Here is a 22652-nt window from a genome sequence, read left to right as displayed (position 1 = left end):
GGTCAGCATGGACACTCCGACTGGTCTGCGGCTACACAGTCCTGTGTGTTCTGACACCTTTTTAGCATAGTCAGAATTAACTTTTTCAGCAATTTGTGCTACTGTAGCTCTTTTGTGGGACTGGACCAGACAGGCTAGCGTTCACTCCTCACGCACATCAATGAGCCTTTGTCGCCCATGACTCCATTACCGGTTCACTGGTTGTCCTTCCTTGAACCACTTTTGGTAGGTACTAACCACTGCATACCAGGAACACCCCAGAACACCTGTCGTTTTGGAGATGCTCTGACCCAGTCGTCTAGCCATCAAAATTTGGACTTTGTCAAAGTTGCTCAGATCCTTACTCTTGCCCATTTTTCCTGCTTTTAACACATCAACTTCAAGAACTGACTGTTCACTTGCTGCCTAATATATTCCACCCCTTGACAGGTGCTGCTGTAACAAGATAATCAATGTTATTCACTTCACTTGTTAGTGATTTTAATGTTGTGGCAGTTCGGTGTATGTATTGGATGTATCCTGCAGTGTCTTGTCTGTCAGAGTGTACTTACACCGGTATTCAACAAGAGACGTTCCTTCAGAGCCTCTTCTTTTAGAATGCAGTTGTGCCTGTACACAAATTATGCATGTTTTCTAAAAAAATGCAATTTAGGTTTGTTTTACGTGCCTTAATGAATCAGGCCCAATATGTAGTGTCATATATATCAATTATCCCTTGATCTGTAATTTTCACTGTATTTTCTCTCCATATGTAATCTACTTAGAAGTTAATGAAGGGAAATATACACACATTTGTGTAAATGAGGAAAAATATTTTAAGACAGAATTACTTTTGCATCCAGTGCTTTTTTAATGCTGATCCTTCTTTGAATCCTTGCTTCACCTCTTTCAATTTGAGCCATGATTTTCTCAATATCCTGTAATTCATTGCAACGTTCCCAGAAAATAGCTGAAAGCAAACAAACAATCCTTATTTGCTGCATATTCAATTTATGCATGTATGCACTATATTTACAGCTGTATTTAGTCCTTGTATTTTCCCTTTTACCTACAATGATCAAAATGTTTGGTATACAATAATTTACTTTAACTTTAATATTGCTTTTTTTCTGCTGGGCATCTTTTAAAATATCCACTCCGTCATGGTTTCCATATTTTAAATACTTACATATGGCTGGGTTACCGTTCCCGTGCTCCAGCACTTGCACCAGCGATATGGCGCCTAAAGGGTTAAATTAGTGAACCTGTTGTCTTGCGAGGTGCAAATCTATATTAAAAATAGAATAAATGTATTTTTAAAACGGGGCGCATCTGGCGGCATTATGCCACTGTTCCAGTTCTGGTGCGCCCTTTCCTATCTCTAATAGTCTAGTGTAGATCTGGTAGGTTCTGGCAGTGTTGGGCTGTTTTCCATGCTCCTGAGTTCAGGCAGCTGGTGAAGACAAGCCATTGGAGCCCCCAAAGTAGCTCAGAGGAAGGTTTGCTTGAACCCTGCAACAGCATGTGAAAGAGAAGGAGACCAGCTGTATTTGGGCTGTTGCAATCCATCACATGGGGAATGGAGAGCAGCAGTGCTGGACCTTTTTACAATCTGCAGTACATTAATGAATTCTGTCAGAGTTGTACCTTCAAGGCTTCAGTGAGCAAGCAGTGAAGCTGAGCTTAAAAAGCTCTGCCTGCAGCAACCTGGGACTAGGTGGACCTATTTTCTGGAAGTACTTTGAGCAGGGGATTTAAAGATAAATCTACCAACCCAGACTTCTTGGCACCAGGGTGTAGTGGTGGTTGAGCCTACCCACATGCTGGCATTGTGTGGGCTTGTGAGAAAAACACATCCACTGCCATTGAGTGCACTGTTAAAAGTATGAACCAGTCCATTCTGATTTACGTGCAAGATAAGTGAATCAACTTGGAATGGTTAAAATGGGCAGCAAAGTCCCATGTAAAGTCTATTCCATCTGTAACTATCTGCCGGTGTGTGTGTGTGTCATTATACCTTTAAGTAACAGCTCTTTTAAGTGCTACATTTGAGCAATCTATTCCTGCAGGATGTCTATTTTCTGCTAAAATCTGTGACCTAAAGATAATAGTTATTACTCTAAAGCATCCCCCAGCTATTCTTATACAACTTGGGAAACCATGGTGGTACATAGGTGACACACAGTCGATGAGTGTCTAATGCTCGAGTAACACCAGTGGGAGTGGTCAGTAACGGCAGGTTACTGACGATAAAAGGAACACAAAGACAGACCTGTAAACCCTTCCCCCAGATAGGGTGGTAGATGCCCCCATTCTCTCACATTACACATATAGGGCCTGATGCTGTTGTTCTCAATATGGAGTAATTTATGCTACAAAACAGAGAATATAAAAATAGAATATTCCCGCCCATATTCCCAAGGGTATACATCTTGATATCTATCCTACCCCATGTCGGCAACACATGCTCTCTAGCAGGTGCAGAAGGTAAACCTCCTAACATACATATATTTGTGCTTCTGCAGGTCTGCCCCTTCCCTCCCCCATTTCACCTCTCCAGTAAGAAGCAGGCGCAAATGCCAGATATGCGCAAGTCTGGAGCATGCACTGTTAGAATTTGCACTATTTTCAGTAAGCAAAATGACATAACTTCAACTCAGCATCAGCCTCATAAAGTACAGCATATGCTTACAAGCATTCATTGTTTATTCTTTTCTCAGTTGCTGTTGCTATATACAAACAGTGGGAATTACAAAGGTCCTATCTCTATAGTGACGATCACAGCTTGGTTATACTTCTGTTCAGCACCTGGAGTCTTAGGATAGTGTCAAACTCATCATTTTCTGCAGCTAAAGTCAGCAGATGACATCCTTTCATAACATATAATAGATATCTATGGAAACATATTTGCAGCAAATTTATGTTGTGATTTTATTGACAAATTGTCACACATTCCAAGGTGATCATGCCAGTAAAATCTCATACTTTAAACATTTATGGAGGATGTCACACCAGCAATTTTCCTCTAGCGATCCACTAGCAGTAGCTACCTCATCTATTTTTTGCATTTGTCATATTTAAATGAGCCATGAAGCATATGGTGATCTCTAAAATGCTAGCAAAAAATGCAAATAAAAACATACATCAATATCCATTAGCATTTAATATGCATTTTTAGCATTAAAATGCAAGCAAAACACCACTGTGTATGAGGTCTTAATTCTCAAAGTGCTCCTAGAACATATGGTGTTGCGTCACATGTTCTCAAAGGGGAGGATTTTATAGTCACCAGCCAACAAGTGTGTCTTCCAAGGAAGCATCCATTGTTTGTCCCAAGCAGCCTGTGTTGCCTCACAAATCAATATGTACAATAAAAAGTCCCTTATGGTGCATAGTTATATTGTCATGTGTCAGCATTACGGTTTTTGTCCTAGTAAATTAGAAAACAGGAGTAAGGCACATATGAGATTTGTATCACCCATCAAGGGCTTTTCTGTCTGTCACCTATTACTTCCCTCTTAACTCTTACAGCAAAGATCCCCTTGATTTAACCTGTTTGGAATACACGCTTGCTGTCTGTATACGAACATCTTCATGGGCAAGCTGATAGTATGCTACAGAACTGCAATTTGTGCTTTGTATCCAATATAATAGCATTAGTCAAGTACAGCTAGTGTATCACCAAGCACTTGTTTGTTTTACCTGTTCTCTGCACTTTACTAAAATAAGCCTATACTCTTTTATATGCATGCGTGTGCAACTGTAAAAAATGCCTCTTTGTGTGCCTGGTGCTTAAATACATTTATGTCTTGTAATGTTCATATTCAGTCAATGACAAAGGAATGTTGTTGCTCACCATGATACAGAGCAGGTTTGATAATGCTATTGATTATCTTTGGCACTTTGGAGGCAATCCACAATTAGCAAATGGTTTCACTACCTCAGTGCATAAACCCAGACTGCTGTTTTTAATAACAAATGAGCCAATGGCCATTTGAAAGGAGGGTTTCTTGTGGGAAAGGTGGCAAAAGTGTCTAAACATGCAATTTTATACTTAGAAGTGACTGCTCCTTTTTAAATCCCAGTAGGTCTAATTGCTGTCAAACACAGTAATCAGTGTTTAGACTGGGAGGGTGTAGAAACCATTTACAGTGCATTTTGTGGTTATATACCAATCTGAAGCTGTTGCTACGGTGGATCCATTGTTCAGCACCACTAATTATGGATAATTTGAGAATGGAAGTATGTGTCAGTGGCTGAACACTTAAAAGGTAGAATTTATTGGAGGAAAAAGCTTACATTTTATCATCACATCTAAGAAATCTAAGAGAAAACTAATCCTTAACAAATACTGTAACTACTAGGTCACTAAAGTAGATTTACGATAGAATATAAAATTGTGCATTAATTTATTGTAGAGCTTAACAAACCTGAGTATTCAATGACCTCTTCCGGTGTTTTTCCTTCTACCTCTCGTGCAATGTTATCAATATCATCACGCCCATATTTCTCATTTGCTTTGATAAACTGGTTGAAGTCTCGTTTGTTCCAATTTGTAAATCCCTAGCACACAAAAAAAAGAAAAAAGTTGAAACAAGATTATCACCTTTTATAAATACGTTTTAGACAGTTTTCTTGCAAATTCACTGGAATTGTCTCACACAAAAAACACTGTTAAAGGGGAGCTGAACTTTTTTTTTTTAATTTTTATAAACCAAAAATATGCTGATTTGCAATATTTTTGATATTATTTCTTTGACTTCACAGATTTGAAATGCAGCACCTGCTTGAGTGCTCAACTGCATCATTAAGGTTTTGGATATTCATACAATGGTATCAAATGCAACTGCAGGATATTATCCTATAAGAACTGACTGAAATGATCTTACATGCAAGTACAGATGACCCCATAGATGACTAGTGCTCACAGAAAAGGAGGCAGTATGCTGACAATGCTCTCTAATAGTGTAGTGAGACCTAGCCCAAAGAGTTAATGGTCTTCCAGCATGAAAATATGTCTGCTGAGGTATGTTGTCATAAATGAGTTAGATGTAGGCGGGAGGATATGAAAGCCATGACTACTGTAGTTTCTAAACAACTGTACTTATTTTTCAGGATTTCAACTTCAGTAAAGCATATATGGCAGGGTTAAACTGCACGAGTAAGACTGCATTGTAACCATAACCTGTGCTATACAAAAGGTGGCCGATAAAGGAAGGACGGGGGTTAGCCTGTCTGTGTAGTGTGAGGGAGGCTATGGAAGGGGCCCCAAAAACTTGCTGTACTGGGTCCCAAAATTCCCCTTTGCGGCACTGGCTGTATAATAACAATAATTTACAAATCATCTATGGGGATGTAGTCGAAATGGCGACACCACACTGTTGACAATCTGAATGTCAACACAATTAAACGGACAATGTCGACATGTTCATTGTGTCGCCACAGTCACAATGACGACATAATGCATTATATTAAAAGCGGCAATGCCGCCGCCAGCACTACCCCAATTTCACTAGTACCAGCAACTGGCTATTTGTCCCTCCGATTATGCTACTACCAGCCTAGGCTGACCGCACTAGGGATGGTTAAGCAGCTGAGGGGGGTGAGGGGAGCATGGACTTTTTTTTACTTTTACTTCTGCTTTTTTTGTTTTTGTTTTTAATGCATTGCTGGTGGTAAAAGAACAACAACAACAAAAACAGCATGTCCCCCTTCCCTAACAGTTTAACTAAAGCTAGTGGTGCTAGCAAAATCGGGGGGACAAGAAGCAAGGGGTCCTCACATTTTACCAGCACCAGAATTAGGCTTTGCCAGCTGGGGCTGGTGACACTTTAGTGAGGTCCCAGGCTAGTCAGCACGGGACTGGATTCCCTAGGGAGATGGGGTCCTCACAAAAAATGCAGACCCACCCCCCCTCCTAGAGGTAGCCAGCCCCATGCTAAAAATACTAGGGCTCTAGTTACACCCTTGAGCGATGGGTTTGGGGTAATAAAAAAGATTTAATAGTAAGTAGTTCCTGGTTCACTACAGGTTTTAGCATTCCAAGGCTGCCGTTCACAATTTGAACATGCTGGTGCTTCTAGTACTACAAGCGCCAGCATACCCATGGCTGCCAGGTCATGCTGGCATTTGAGAAACCACAAGTGTCAGCATGTCCTGGAACCCCAGGCCTGCTGGGACCTGTAGTGGTGCATCAAAGAAGAATGTAAATAAACACAGACACACAAATAAACATTACTTTAATTGAAATAAAAACACCCCAAAGGCCTGAGAAATCCCCATATTATAAATTGCTGCAGTGCTGCAATGAACTCATTGCGCCCTGGGAGCTCTTCAGATTAGGGCTAGTTCTAGTTTAGCATCATCCAAAATGTTTTGTTTTTTGCCAAGTCAGGATCCTGTGTATGTATTGTGATTTTTTTTTTTTTGCCAAGCAGAAGTCCATATATGTATTTTTTACACATCTGACAAGCATGGATAATTGGATATATTTACAGATGAAGACCCTGAATGTAAGCGAGTACTACAGAGGGTGTTATTTATTTATTTCAAATAAAAATATTTTTAAAACGGGTCTTTTATTTAGAGATGAGTGGTTCAGATTCCAAGAAATCCGACAGATCCGAGATTTTGCGTTCCGGATAGATGCAAAACACAACTTGATTCTTCACAACAAAATTGGAACTGAAAATGAGGCAAAACATAATTTCCAGGAAAATATGGAACCAAAACTTTTGTTATTGAGGAAGTGTGTCATTGCACTTCCGGTTAATGCGTATTTTGCAGACCCGATCTCCCTAGGGAATCCAGCTCTAGGGAGATGTCATTCTTAATGTCGTCATTTTAACTGACAACATTCTGACTGTTGACAGTATGGTGTCAACATTCTGAATGGCGACATTTTCATTGTTACCATTTCATACCCAACCCCTATTTATGATATGAAATTAAAACAAAAAAAGGAAGTGTAAGAATCATTTGTCATTTAGAAAGGAGCTGGCAGTTTTTCTTTGAAGAGGTGGAAGTGGGATTTTGGTCATATAAGGGTGCTGCATGTGCTACTGTCTTTATAAAGTTTTTATGCTGGCTTCTGGTCACCACTATAAAGCATACAACAAGTTCATTAGAATCCACGCATAAAAAGCTAAGGCATATTCTCAGCACACAGTATGATTTTTCACATACATTACTGCATAGGGACTGTAAAAAAAATTACAATCATTATTTTGAAATTGTGTGCTTTTTCATTTTAAATAATTCTTTGAAAGTAACATTTCAGTCCACTTTATTTTCCAGTTTGATGATTACTCCGATTTTATGGCAAAAACTTAATTAGAATTACAACATAGGAGCACTCAAATATGTCCTTTTTGGTTCAACCAAATATTTTATTCTTGGGGTTTTACAAAAGATTATTTGCATAAGTAACTTAAAATAAAATGTAGTCACTATTGAGCATATAAAAAAGAAACATGTATTTTTGGATTGCATCATATTTCTAAGTACATGTAAGAGCCTTACCTGATGCATGTATATAATTGTACTGACAAGAAATAGAAACACACATTTCTGAATTGTTTCTTTTAAAAAAAACTTAACACATATTTACCCTATAAAAGACATACTGCACAGACCATTATTATAATTTTCCATAATGCTCGTGTGTTTTTTCTTAAGAGTTCTGTGAAATTAAGGTGATTTTTTTCATCTGAAAATTGAAGTGAAATTATAAAAGAAGAGCATCTTTAATAAAATGCAATTTTGAACTGTGATTGTCTTCAATCAGCAAATGCAATTCCTTTTTTCATGTTTTACGTAAACAAGAATGGTCCCTGGAAATTTGAGAAAAATCTTTGTATTTTGACAAATAGAAAAGTAGTGCCATTATAGGGATGTTGGGTGTATTACACAGTATCTGGTATTATTCTAAAAATATGAAAAAACAAAAAAGGTTAATTATACTGTGAGGAAACCACCCTTAGCTGGGATGGTGGTTATCCTCCATGGCATTCAAATCACTCAGGTAGTCCAGAGTATATCCAAAATAAGGCTTTATAATGACAGCACAAGACCACAAGACATTCACAAGGTACAGGGTAAATGGTAGAAGCCTCTTGCAGTCAGCACTCCAAAATAATAATCTCAGTATCCTTCAGAATTGTATCCTCTCGCAGTATTACCAGTTACTCTGTTGCCCAGCCTGGGACACTGCACAGTGGCTAAGTGATTAGCACTTCTGCTTTACAGCACTGGGGTCATGAGTTCAATTCCCGACCATGGCCTTATCTGTGAGGAGTTTGTATGTTCTCCCGTGTTTGTGTGGGTTTCCTCCGGGTGCTCCGATTTCCTCCCACAATCCAAAAACATACTAGTAGGTTAATTGGTTGCTAACAAATTGACCCTAGTCTGTCTGTGTCTGTCTGTGTGTGTGTGTGTGTTAGGGAATTTAGACTGTAAGCCCCAATGGGGCAGGGACTGATGTGAGTGAGTTCTCTGTACAGTGCTGCAGAATTAGTGGCGCTATATAAATAAATGGTAATAATAATAATACTGGCTCACACAGACCCGGTCCTGGTAGGGGTTTCCTCTGCCGGCACTACAATGCCTGGCCCAGAGTACTTTGTGCTGATGTCTTGTACACCAGGTTCTCCAAGCAAGAATAGCCTTTTTTGGCCTTCTGCTCTCCTTATATTCCTGGCTGTTTACACAGAGTAGTGTGAAATGTAGTGTAGTGTGAAATGCCTCCTTTCAGCAGGGGTCTATCAGTGGACACTTAAATTATTTAACCGTTAAACATACTATCTCTGTTACCTTGATTGTTTAATGGAATGGCTTGATTGAACTAGCTATTTGGCTGGATACGCTAAACAAAGGGTTACAAAATTACTTAAGGGAATGAAACTTCACACTTGAGTGAAACATTAACACATTTGACACATAGTATCTGCAGCGTTACACAATCTGAGATATAATTTCACACAATAACATTTATATTGATACATATTAATACATTTCCCAATGCTATTTCAGTCAGTATACTACTGTGGAGACACACTACAAATCATTTAGAAGTTCTAACCTAATTACCTCTCAGATTACCTGTTGACCTAGCTAATTAATTTGGGTTGCCAGATAGCTATGCTAACAGTCACTCTGACATTGTTCTGATTACAAACCAGATCCAAGCCACACTTCATAACAATGGACTTTTGAGACAAATGATAACTATCTTAGCTAACACAAGCAACATTACATCTGCTATCCTGTTATTTTCACACAATATAGCAAAATTCTTTATATCTCTAATACATATAATATTGCAGGTAATAACAAGGATGAAATGTACCTAATAACATGAAATAACAAAATATTGATGCACTGGTGTATATACTTAGACTGGGCGAAGGATTAAAAAGTACATTAAACTGTGAGAAATGTGTGATGAATAAAAAGTCCTCATTGCAGTGGGACCCCGTTTCATAACATATGCTTACACAGCACCATTGTTTTGCTTCATGTTCTAGTTGTAATTCTTAGTCTCTATTCTTGTTAGGAACCCCTCCAGCCGGCACAACACAACCCGGAATCTACTCTGCCAGTCAGGTGTTCACTGGAGCCCCTGATGGTGGGGACAGACTGGGCCGCAGACTGACAGAGGGTCGTGAAGTGCGTACCAGCTGGGGAGAACCCAGGCAAGAGGAGTCAGGTCCACGCAGAGGTCAAGGGCCGGCAGCAGACAAGAGTATTGATGAACAAGCTGAGGTCAGGGGTCACAGGCAAATAGCAGAACGGGTAAACAGGCCAGAGATCAGGGTCACAGGAGACACGAGCAAGGTCCAAATCAAAGCCAAGGGTCATACACGGGGAGTCAAATAGCGATATCAGGATACAGGACAGGAACTAGCAGGTTAGCAGACTGGAACACAGGAGCTATAACCGGCAATGAGGCAGCAGACCTCATTGCCTTAAATACCAGTGGCCACCAATCAGAGCCTAGCTCTGATTTAGACACAGCCCCCAGCATAATTAATAGGCTGCATTAATTAGCCCACAGGCTAGAACATGGTGAGCGCTGCGCCCGGCTTCCTCTCATTGCCGGGACGCAGCACTGAAGCGTCTTCCCGTTGCCCCGGCAACGGCCGGGTCAGGGCCGGAAGTGACGTCCCGGTCGCCATAGTGACGGCCGGGACGCAGGTGAGTGAGTCGCGGCGGCTGGGCACCGCCGCGGCTCGTAACAGTACACCCCCCTTGAGGAGGGGTCGAGGGACCCCGACATCCAGGTTTTCTTGGGAACCTCCTGAAGAATTCCTTCAATTGTTTAGGGGCATGGAGTTGTCTTCGCGGAACCCAAGATCGCTTATCTACCCCGCGGTTCCTCCACTGCACCAGGAAGTGCACCTGTCCTTGCAATTTTTTGGAATCTAAAATCCTTTGAACCACATATCTTAGTGGCTTACTCGAACTTCCCCCAGGCAAAGCTGAGGATTGACTAGGATACAATACCGGCTTCAACAATGAACAATGAAATGTGTTCGGAATTTTTAGTGAACTAGAAATCTTCAATCTAAAAGCTACCGGATTGATCTGTTTGGTAATCATGAACGGCCCAATAAATTTAGGTCCTAGTTTTTTACAAGGCTGTCTGAGCCTAAGATTTCTAGTTGATAGCCATACTTTCTGGCCCACTTTGAATGGGCAGGTGGTACGGTGGCGATCCGAAAAATTTTTGGCCGATAATGAGGATTTTTTCAAGGAGGACTGAACTTTCCCCCAAATTACTTTCAGATCAGCAGCTGTGGAATGAATCTCCGGAATACCAGCAGATTTGAGAGAGTACAGAGAATTAGACCTGGGATGGAAACCGAAGTTACAGTAGAATGGAGAAGTTTGAGTAGATGAGTGAGATGAGTTATTGTAGGCAAACTCTGCCCAAGGCAGCAAAGATGACCAGTTGTCATGGAATTCTGAGGAATAACATCGGAGGAACTGTTCAAGTACTTGGTTAACCCTTTCAGTTTGCCCGTTAGACTGAGGGTGGTATGCAGATGACAGACTGATCCGGATTCCGAGGAGGGTGCAGAAGGATTTCCAGAATTGTGCTATGAATTGTGAACCACGATCAGAAACAATATCGGAAGGAAGTCCATGGAGCCGGAAAACATGTTGTATGAAGAGAATGGCCAGATCTCGAGCTGTAGGAAGCCTGGTTAATGGGATGAAATGTGCCATTTTACTGAAACGGTTCACCAAAACCCAAACAGTATTATGTCCTGCAGAAGGTGGCAAATCAACAATAAAATCCATGGACAAATGTGTCCAAGGTTTTGCAGGAATGGGCAATGGAAGCAATTGACCCACCGGGCGAGTCCTGGGGACTTTGTTCCTGGCACAAATTTCACACGAGAGGACATGACTCGACATCAGCGGACAAGGATGGCCACCAGACCGTACGGGAAAGGATCTCCAGCGTCTTATAAACTCCAGGGTGTCCAGCAGACCTACTATCATGCGCCTCTGCAAGAACCGCCTTCCTTAGATGGACTGGAACAAAAAGACGTTGTTCCGGAGTAGTATCAGGGGCTAATTTCTGGAATCTCTGAAGCGTGATACTCAGATCTTGGGTTAGTCCAACATGGATTATGGAAGGAGGAATAATAGGCTCTGGGTTCAAAACTGGAACGTGGTGTGCCAAGAAACTTCTGGACAGAGCATCTGCCCGGACATTTTTGGAACCCGGTCGATAGGTGATCAGGAAATTGAACCGAGTAAAGAATAACGACCAACGGGCCTGTCTGGGATTTAGACGTTTGGCCGATTGTATATATTGCAAGTTCTTGTGGTCGGTAATGACAGAGATCTGATGTGGAGCACCCTCCAGCCAATGTCGCCACTCCTCGAAGGCCCATTTGATTGCCAACAGTTCCCTATTCCCGACATCATAGTTGGCTTCTGCTGAAGAGAACTGGCTGGAGAAATAGGCACACGGGTGTAGACGAGTAGTATGAGGGTCCTTCTGTGATAGTATAGCCCCAGCACCGACGTCAGAGGCGTCGACCTCAAGAACAAATGCTTTAGCTGGATCCGGGTGTCTAAGGACCTGAGCGGAGACAAAGGCTTTTTTCAGGCTTTCGAATGAGGCTACTGCTTGAGGCGACCAATTAGTTGGATCCATTCCTTTACGGGTTAGGGCGACAATGGGAGCCACGATGTCCGCAAAACCTGGAATGAACCTTCTATAATAATTGGAGAAGCCCAGAAACCTCTGCACCGCCTTAAGGTTGTTTGGTTGCACCCAATCTAGAATAGCCTGAACCTTAGTTGGATCCATGGAGAATCCCTCAGAAGAGATTATGTAACCTAAAAAGGATACTTTCTGCACCTCGAACTCACACTTTTCTAGTTTGGCGTAAAGGTGGCTCTCTCGCAGTCTTCGTAAAACTTGTTTAACGTGATTCTGATGTACAGACAGAGATCTGGAATAGATGAGGATATCATCTAAATAGACGACCACGAAACTACCAAGAAAGTCCCGAAGAACCTCATTGATTAAGTCCTGGAATACTGCAGGTGCATTGCTAAGACCGAACGGCATAACCAAGTATTCATAATGGCCAGAGTGCGTATTGAATGCCGTCTTCCACTCGTCTCCCTCCTTGATACGGATGAGGTTATACGCTCCACGAAGATCGATTTTTGAGAAGACAGTAGCACCTCTCAGCTGATCAAATAATACGGAGATGAGCGGAAGGGGATAGGTATTTTTGATTGTAATAAGATTCAATCCCCGGTAATCAATACAAGGTCTTAGTCCTCCGTCCTTTTTGGATACAAAGAAGCATCCTGCTCCTACGGGAGATTTAGATGGCCTGATGAAGCCCTTCTCCAGATTTTCTTCAATGTATTCCTGCATGGACTTGGTCTCCGGACCAGAGAGAGAGTACAGGCGACCCTTAGGCAACTTGGAACCAGGAATAAGCTCGATGGCACAGTCAAAGTCACGGTGAGGTGGTAAGGTGTCAGCAGCTTTCTTGGAGAACACATCCCAGAACTCATGATATTGTGAGGGAAGCTGCTCCGGAATAGACTGAATCACCCGCAGGGGCAGTGACAAGCAGGACTGTGTACAGTAAGAGCTCCACTGGACAATTTCTCCTTTTACCCAGTCCATGACAGGGTTATGACGGGAAAGTCATGGGTGGCCCAAGATCAAGGGAACTGATGAACAATCGATAAGAAGGAAGGTTATTGACTCTGAATGGAGAGCTCCGATTTTTAATTGTAGTGGCGAGGTCTCCCAGGAAATCTTGCCACCAGGCAACGGACCTCCATCTAATCCACAGACAGTAATAGCGGACTTGAGTTTTACCATCGGAATTTTAGCAGCGCGGGCGAACCCGATGTCCAGGAAGTTGCCTGCAGCTCCACTGTCAATGAAGGCGGACAGGTCCATTGAACGAGCACTAAACATGAGCTGTGCAGGGATCAATACGGCGTTTTTCTGGGAGACAATCTGCAGACCTAGGTGAACTTTCCCCTCGTTCCCTAGGCATGCTCTTTTCCCGGCTTATTCGGGCAGGAACGGGAGAAGTGGCCTTTTGTGCCGCAATAGAGACATAGGCCCTGTGATCTTCTCTTGTCTCTTTCCTCAGGGGGGAGACGATACGCCCCCAATTGCATGGGTTCCTCACCATCCGTGGGAACAGGAATGAAGCCGGATAGAGGTGATGATGTCTCCTTTTCGATTTTCCGCTCTTTAAATCTCCTGTCGATTTTAATGGAGAGGTGCATCAGATCCTCCAGAGAGGTAGGAGATGGGTACTGCACCAAAGAGTCTTTGACCTGTTCCGACAGGCCAAGACGGAACTGACTCCGCAAGGCAGGATCATTCCATCCACTATCAGGTGACCATCTACGGAATTCAGCGCAGTATTCCTCTGCCGAGCGCCGGCCTTGTTTCAAGGCCCGTAGATGAGTTTCAGCGGAGGCAGTACGGTCCGGGTCGTCATATAGTAGACCTAACGCCTCGAAGAAAGCGTCTACTGACTGCATGGCAGGACTGGTCTGCGGCAAGGAAAACGCCCAGGACTGGGGGTCACCCTGTAGAAGGGAAATGATAATCCCGACTCTTTGCTGCTCTGACCCGGAGGAGCGGGGTCTCAATCGGAAATAGAGCTTGCAGCTCTCCCTGAAATTCCGAAACAGGGACCTATTTCCAGAGAAGCGATCCGGCAAGTTCATCTTAGGTTCACAGACGGAACTTGGAGTGGGTTGTGACACTTTTGCGGCTTCTTCTTGAACAGACAGACGCTCAGCCAATCCCTGGATCATCTGATATAAGGACTCAACATGGGCTGCTGGGGCTTGTGCCGGAGACGGTGAGGATCCACTTGCATCCATTCCAACCTCGTCTCCGTGAGTGGGCCGGTTATAATGTTAGGAACCCCTCCAGCCGGCACAACACAACCCGGAATCTACTTTGCCAGTCAGGTGTTCACTGGAGCCCCTGATGGTGGGGACAGACTGGGCCGCAGACTGACAGAGGGTCGTGAAGTGCGTACCAGCTGGGGAGAACCCAGGCAAGAGGAGTCAGGTCCACGCAGAGGTCAAGGGCCGGCAGCAGACAAGAGTATTGATGAACAAGCTGAGGTCAGGGGTCACAGGCAAATAGCAGAACGGGTAAACAGGCCAGAGATCAGGGTCACAGGAGACACGAGCAAGGTCCAAATCAAAGCCAAGGGTCATACACGGGGAGTCAAATAGCGATATCAGGATACAGGACAGGAACTAGCAGGTTAGCAGACTGGAACACAGGAGCTATAACCGGCAATGAGGCAGCAGACCTCATTGCCTTAAATACCAGTGGCCACCAATCAGAGCCTAGCTCTGATTTAGACACAGCCCCCAGCATAATTAATAGGCTGTATTAATTAGCCCACAGGCTAGAACATGGTGAGCGCTGCGCCCGGCTTCCTCTCATTGCCGGGACGCAGCGCTGAAGCGTCTTCCCGTTGCCCCGGCAACGGCCGGGTCAGGGCCGGAAGTGACGTCCCGGTCGCCATAGCGACGGCCGGGACACAGGTGAGTGAGTCGCGGCGGCTGGGCACCGCCGCGGCTCGTAACAATTCTTAATTTTTATATTAGTGCCACTTCCTTTTTTTTGTTTGCTGGGAATAACTGTCAAGAGGGGTATAGGTTCCCTTTTCGTATTATGCTCCCCTTCCCCTCCCCACTTGAATAATTCTCCATTATGTGTTATGCATCCCTTTCCCTCCACCACATGTATATTGCTCTCCTTCCCTTCCTTGTATTGCTTGAATTATGTTTTTTTTCCTTTTCTCCCACTTTTATTATGCTCCCCCCTCCTCTTTACTGTTTGTGTTATGCTCCTTTTCCTTGCATGACATTTTGCTAACTGCTGCTTGCCTAGGGCCCTCTTTGGGAGGCAATGGCAGTTGGCCCACATCTGCTTCTCCAGGCTACTTCTGACATTATGCTCCATGCCACCTTATTCACTCACTTATGGGCACCACTGGGAAGCAGGCAGGGTGCAAGACATCCTTCAGTAATTTCCTGAGTGTGGCTGGGAAGTCAAGAGACACCCTTACTACAAAGCCAACTATCCCTGCTCACTATACTTCACACACACACGCTCAAAAAACATTGCGGCTTTAACATGTAGTTAGGGAGGCACCCTCCTCAACACCAAGACCACACAGCACTCACAACCCCTGCTACTACTGTATTATCCCTACTGTCAGGTTATCTTACTATTTGTATGTAGATGTATGTAGAGACAAACAAGAAAATGTAAAAGGGCAGGGAATATCTAAACGGCAAATCTCTGGAATATATCATGACATACATATTACATATTTTGAAAAAAATATCTCCTTCAATAAACTACTTGTGTAATATTAAAAAAATGAAATAATTGGATTTTTATACTTATATCCATTTCTCTTAGTCCACTGGAGGACACCAGATACATTGGGGTATAGTGTAGCATCTAGGCATTTCTTAACAATTGTCCCTAGCTCCTCCCCCTCTAATCCCCTCTCCTGTTAGGCCTTCAGTTTATGCTTAACCAAGCCCCGCAGAAAAGTAGGAAAACAGGACACAGGACCCATAGCACCTTGGCCTAGTGTTACAGGTACGGAATACAAAAGATTCCCTGAAGAACTGGAGAGAAACTGGGAAAGACAGCTCACTCATTGGGAACAGACTAGTTGAGCAATCTCAGCCAAAGAATTGGCTAGTGACAAAGCTCAGGCAGGCTTCACCATGTCCGAACTAGAGCCTGCAGCCTCAGACTGGCAGGCTGCCACAAAGCGTCCACACCTGACTGTTCAGAAGACAATTTAGCAATGCAATCAGCACATGTACACTAAGTCATAAAACTTACCCCAGTCTTAGCCCTCAAAAATCTCCCCCATCTGACATGATAGACACAGATAAAAGAAAAAATACAATAAAGGACGAAGCAGCACATAATCAGAAAAAAGAAAGTAAGTCTACAATAAACCCCCAGATCCCAATAAATTTAAGGGACCAACCACTCAGAAAACTAACCCTATGACCTGTTACCTTACTCAGTACCTTTGATAACCCACTCCTGACAGCTGCAATTGTAGCTCTAAGAACCGCTCGATACAGAGCCATAATTTTAAAAACAAAATAAGTAGTAAAACTGCCTGCCAAGCAGCCCAGGTTAAAAAACAAGCCCTGCCAAGAACTTAAACTAAACTGAAGGTCTAACAGGAGAGGGGTATAAAGGGGAGGGAGCTATAATTTAATTTAGTTAAATACTAATTAAAAAAACTGTGCTTATGTCTATAAATGTCTATAAATGGTGGTTCTGATCCTATAAATTTAGCCTACCATAAGACAATGTGTGAGCAACATTTTCCAAAATAAGCTACCTTCCAACAGTCTATTTTCCAGTGACTGAAAGTGCTGGGTCAGGTGATTTGGGAAGATAGTAATGGCAAAATAGTCAAGGCTAATTTTGAATCCATTTGTTAGCTGAACATCTGGAAGCAGGCACCATTCTAACTGGTGTCTCGTTTTCCATTTAAAATCAGAAGTAAAAATTCACTTAACATGCATTTTTTACAAGCATACGGAGCTCACTGTAGTCCATACACTTTAACCAGAGATAAATTCAAAAAACAGAACAAGATGCTTCCTGATAAATGGAATGCAACTGGAAGCTAGTAAAACCACCAGTGGATATGGTTACACTAGAAACATCACTAGATAATTTACTAAAAAAAGGAAGTAACATAGATATCTTTCAGTGGTAAGTTTAGCATTTCCAATTATGTTTTTCACTATTTGATGTGGTTAACATCTAAAGCTAGCCACTTACATATTAATTTGGTGGCCAATTTGGTTTAAATCAATCAAACTAAGCCAACATCCTGACATGGCTTTCACCAACACATCTTTTCAACAACAAACATCAGAGAATGTGTAACTATCCAAGATAACATAGGCATGTGTATGCACTCAAGTGCCAACCACATGCAGTAGTGAAACAATGGGGGCTAGCTAATATGTGTGAGAGCCAATAAGGTGCTTATTAAGATGGTGAAGAAGATTATGAGTTCAAGACTGAGAACAGCTCAGAAGGAAACCATGTATGCCTATGTAATTTACATACAATATTGCAATAAATAACCATAATCAAAGTGCCTTACCTGTTTCACAATGGCCAAAAGGCAGAAAGATGTAGAGATAATAACAAAGATAAAGGGATTTTTGTACTTAAGTTAAATCTTTAACGTAACATCGAGGATACTCGAACCATGAGGCATAGATGTATGCAGGAGCCTGGGAACTTTAAGAAAATCTTATTGAAGTCTTGGCTCCACTTCTTTATATCCACTGGTCAGAAGCTATTCACTTACTTTTCTAACACAGCCCGAGTACAGGAGAGAAGGTGAAAGGTAAATAAGAGAAACAAAAATAGATGACATTGTCCTCCAACAACGAACTTGAGTCAAACAAAGTATAATCCATAGTGTAAATAGGGTTGGTGTCCAGTGTTCCCCAATGGACTTTGAGAAAATTATTTAGCATAAGCATAAAAATCCCTTTCTCTTGAATGCATTGGGGTACATTGTAACCATTGGGATTTCCCAAAGGTACCCAAACAGGAGGGAACACTGAGAAGTTCATAAAACCTTCCGTTCAAAACTGGTATCTCTGAATGCAAAGACATTGAATCTGTAGAACCTTGTGAATAACTGGATTCGCTGCTCCAATATATGCCTGTCTAATTACAGAGGTAATCAACATAGCAATAGTTTGTTTGATCACAGGACAAACACTCTTATGAGCATCATAAAGGATTAAAGATTGAATGACCTCCATTAGTGCCAGTCTTCGTGTTTTTTTCTCTGGGAAGACCTGTAGTAAAAAATCAGTGGCAACATAAAAATGCAGTGCTATGTGCGGCAGTTTTTACGTCATGTAAGTGACTTAGTACCATATCCTTCAAGGAATGAATTGCCTATATACGCTTGACCTTGAACACCAAAGTGCGGATGCCTGATGTACGTGCGTTTAAAAAAACAAAACGCACATTGCATTTGTTTTTCTTCATTGATGAATCAGGCCAACAGTGACTATGCTTGAGGTGAGAAGGAAATATTTGATCTATTGGATGTTCTTTATCAATTTGTGAGACTTAGATCAGAACATATTTAAGGTCACATTTCTGCAGAAATTAAAAGGGTTCACAAAGTTTCTTGCATCACACTGTATATACCTGGGTTAAAAGTGTTTCCTTTTCTTCTGACTCTGCAGCACCAAGTGGCTCGGACTCATCAATCTTCCTCTGTTCTTCTTTTTGTACCTGAGATGCATTTGAGAGGTCTGAATTCCTGGGGACCTGAAATCAGAAGTCAAGATGAGAATAAGCTGTGAAGGAACAGTGTTATTATACATTCACACTCATATCAATCTTACTTTACCACGCACACTACAGAAATTGAGCAAGGTAAAGCTGATAAGAGGATTGATGGACTTTTCACTGCACGGCATTTGTCAGAATAACAGTGCAACTATTCTAATAACTATACATTTCAAATAAGAACACTTTAGAACTGTGGCACATAAGTAGTCCTCTTACTTGTACTCTTACTTGCACTTGTATTTCACTGAAATGTATTAACCATAAGGTATAACTGCAGACAGGCAAACATTTTTTAAATTGATAACCAATAGCTTGCAAAAGTAACAAAGAAACAAAATACATGCAAAATACATCAGATTTTTTGAAAGTAAAGAAATAAAATGTGCAAAAAAGTTATCTATGACCTGGTATCTTATATTATACCACTCCTCTTACAAATTGTACCAGATTGGTTTACACACATAAAGAGAAGATATTATATTAATAACTTTTGCGAACATTTTAATAGAGTGGGGTACTAAAAAATTTAAAAATAAAATTAAATGGCTTATTTGCTAATAATGATAAATTGGACTTATTTATTTATAAAAATTCTTCACTCATTATATACATACTAATATAGCTGCTTGGAGCAAATAAAATACAAATCTAATAGCCTGTGGTTTCTCCATAACAGTCCTATTTGGAAAAAGCCATTCAGAAGCAAACTGCTCTGATAGTCATGGACGGGACACTTTTTGGTTATTCGCTAATTTCATTTAATTCCATTGCGGCTCCATCAGGAGTAGGTTTTTGACTTCTATCATTTATTTTTCCTACTGAATTGGGTTATTATTGGATTACAAAAGGAAGAAAGAAAAAAAGATACACTATGAATTCAGGAGTACAACAAAGTGAAAAACAAGGGATTTGGGGTAATATTGTGTGCGCTTATTCACTGTTTGTTATGTTTGTGGAACTACATTTTCTAATGGAACGGGACCTGCTTGACAGGGTATATTCTGCATACTCTGGCAACCATGGGCATGCAGACACTTGCAGTTCTACCAGCACCAACATGCCCAAGCAGTTAATGAATGTTAGAGCTTGCTGAGGCTTTTACTTCCACAAACTTAATGTTATTCTATATATGGGCCTTATGTAGATTTGGACGCAATCTCCCTCTAAAACTCAGACATAAATTGCACCTAAAAAAAGACACATTTTGTATGGGTCTGTTGAGCTGGACATATCTCAGCTTATCATCATAATTATCAGTTCTTAAAGCACACCAATGTTCGAGCACCCACAAGTTTGCCTTTCCTGACAGGTGCATGTGAATCGGAGTCTCAGTCTACATGAGTCGCATTTGTTCCAACATGCCCATAATGTATTTTGGTTATGCTCACATGTCCCTTCCTTCCCCTGTTCCTCCTCTTCAATTGTAAGGGGCTGCAAGCAGTCGCAACTGTAAGATGTGACTCAGTCATCACATAGCTGCAACTAGTGCTTTGTGCTCATGCACACAAGTAAAATATTATACACAGCATACCACACTTTGTTTTCAATTCTACATAACTTTCTTTATACATTTATATGTAATGCTACTGCCTTAAATTAGTAATTCATTCCAAGTATGTTTTATTAATATTGACACGGTGGCGTAGTGGTTAGCACTTCTGCATCTCAGCACTGGGGTCATGAGTTTGATTTTCGACCATGGCCTTATCTGTGTGGAGTTTGTATGTTCTCCCTGTGTTTGCGTGGGTTTCCTCCAGGTGCTCCGGTTTCCTCCCACACTCCAAAAACATAGTAGTAGGTTAATTGACTGCTATTAAATTGACCTTAATCTCTCTCGGTATGTATATGTGTGTAAATTAGGGAATTTAGACTGTAAGCTCCAATGGGGCAGGGACAGATGTGAGTGAGTTCTCTGTACAGCGCTGTGGAATTAGTGGCGCTATATAAATGACGATGATGATGATGATGAAATAGTAATTTGGCCTACTTGTTAATGTATTAATGCTACTTTCTCAGTAAATATGCAAAAATACTTCACTGTTGGACCATAAACTTGCTGTAATTATAGGCTCTATTGCAAAAACAATAATTCATATAACACCTGATTTCCAATACAAATGACTTCTAACACCAGTCTACACACCTCCACTCCTTGCTATTATTTATCTGTTTTTCCCTTTCTTGTTGCCATTTCCTGACCAATGAGTCAGAAGAGACAGCTGCATCCAGCCACTTTCTCACAGTATAAAAAGAAAGACGGTCTCTGGCAAGTTAGGACTGGTAACTTCAACAGTCTTTCTTTTTAACATATACAGCCATCAAGGTAAGTCTTTATTTGGTGGCACTAGTGTAATTTTGTGTGAAGATGACAGATCCACTTTTATGTTTTCTGTACAACCACCATTGTCTTATAGAGCCCTCTGTCAATGTGATATGGAATGCATTGCTTAAAAAAAAGGGGTATAAGAAAAGTATTTCATTGCAATGTGTCAAAGTATTGCAGTAATACACTAGAACCTCAACTCTTCAAGTAGGATCTCAGATCACAGCAAAGCTATTTCTCCTGTGATCATATTTCACACTATTTTTGAGAGGTTGCTTGCACAATGGTTGTTTCTTACTGATAGAGAGCTATTTCCTAATGTATTTTGTGATGAGTCCTGACATGTACAGTAGTCAGCTTTTAAAATAACAAGTTATTTTGCGGTTATTGCAAATGAAAGCTATAGGCCGGTTTCTAGCTCCTCAACCCTTTATACATTATATGCCCTCTTTCCTTTGTCTTAGTCAATCCCTAAGAAAAAAAACTAACACAATAAGCAAATGTAAGTAAGGCAAAACCATGTTATATTGGAGGGGGAGGTAAATTTAAAATGTGATGGCAGATTTATATTTGGGATAGAGCATGTCCTAGATCAACTTTAAACTTCATTGTACAAATAAGCTATCAAGTATTTGTGTGCTACATGATAAAACATACAGTATTTCCTTATGTGCAAAATTTGCAACGCTTGCGGTGCAACATGGTTTTGTCCAGAAAACTTGAGTAAGAAAACTTAATTTTTTGCTTAACTTTCCTTAATGAATCAGGCCCAATAAGTGTATTGTTTTCTGCTATTATGATGCTCAAAATCAAAGATGGTGTACTACTAAACAAAATAATATACCTGAAAAAACAGCAGTATTTACTGTTAATTAAAATTTGAAATGCTTTAGCTCTCTCCATTTGCTGAAAGCAGAAATTGCTGACCACTCTGGAATAAAGAATAGGGAACAGGCAGAGCCAGCAATGTCATAGTTGGATGTGGTTTTAGTGGATTGGGATGATGGACTGAAAAAATATTACATCAAAGACACACTAAACTGGTTATAAACTATTTTAATACAGCACCTGAAGACAGCAGAAAAATTATAATTATGTTAATAATGGTTAATGTTGTTATTAATTGATGGAATTTGAAGTTTTGTTTAAATCCTGGGTTCAATATTTATAATTAAATTAGAAAGCACAGAATACATCAAATGATATGCCCACATTTAACACCCCCAAAGCATATTACTTCTGCATTAAAGGATGATTTCCCCATTAACAAGGCCTACCTGGCTTCTTCCCTTTACTTCTTATATCTACTTCTCAATATCAGTAATGTTGCAGAGATGAGAGAGATGTCTGTAAAATTGCTGTTTAATTGATATAATTGCTATATTAATGACTGGGCACAGAGGTCAGATGGTTTTCTCTTGTTGTATTCTG

At 41.2% G+C, this 22652-nt stretch overlaps 1 protein-coding gene across 2 annotated transcripts in view; it reads right to left on the bottom strand.

Moving 5' to 3' along the window:
- The window catches only part of SMARCA1 (SNF2 related chromatin remodeling ATPase 1), a 150499-nt gene that overhangs the window by 17469 nt on the left and 110378 nt on the right, over nucleotides 1–22652 (bottom strand). For both annotated transcript variants that reach the window (XM_075184360.1, XM_075184359.1), the window contains 3 exons: nucleotides 18752–18874; nucleotides 4410–4542; nucleotides 831–949 (listed from right to left, as the gene is read on the bottom strand). In XM_075184360.1, coding sequence (XP_075040461.1) covers nucleotides 831–949; nucleotides 4410–4542; nucleotides 18752–18874 — 375 coding nt within the window. The remainder of the gene's footprint in view (nucleotides 1–830; nucleotides 950–4409; nucleotides 4543–18751; nucleotides 18875–22652) is intronic.

The sequence above is a fragment of the Mixophyes fleayi genome, chromosome 9 (genome assembly GCF_038048845.1).
Source record: "Mixophyes fleayi isolate aMixFle1 chromosome 9, aMixFle1.hap1, whole genome shotgun sequence".
Classification (NCBI taxonomy): Eukaryota; Metazoa; Chordata; class Amphibia; order Anura; family Limnodynastidae; genus Mixophyes; species Mixophyes fleayi.
The sequence above is the reverse complement of the archived record's forward strand: the minus strand, read 5'-3'. Positions and strand labels throughout refer to the sequence as shown.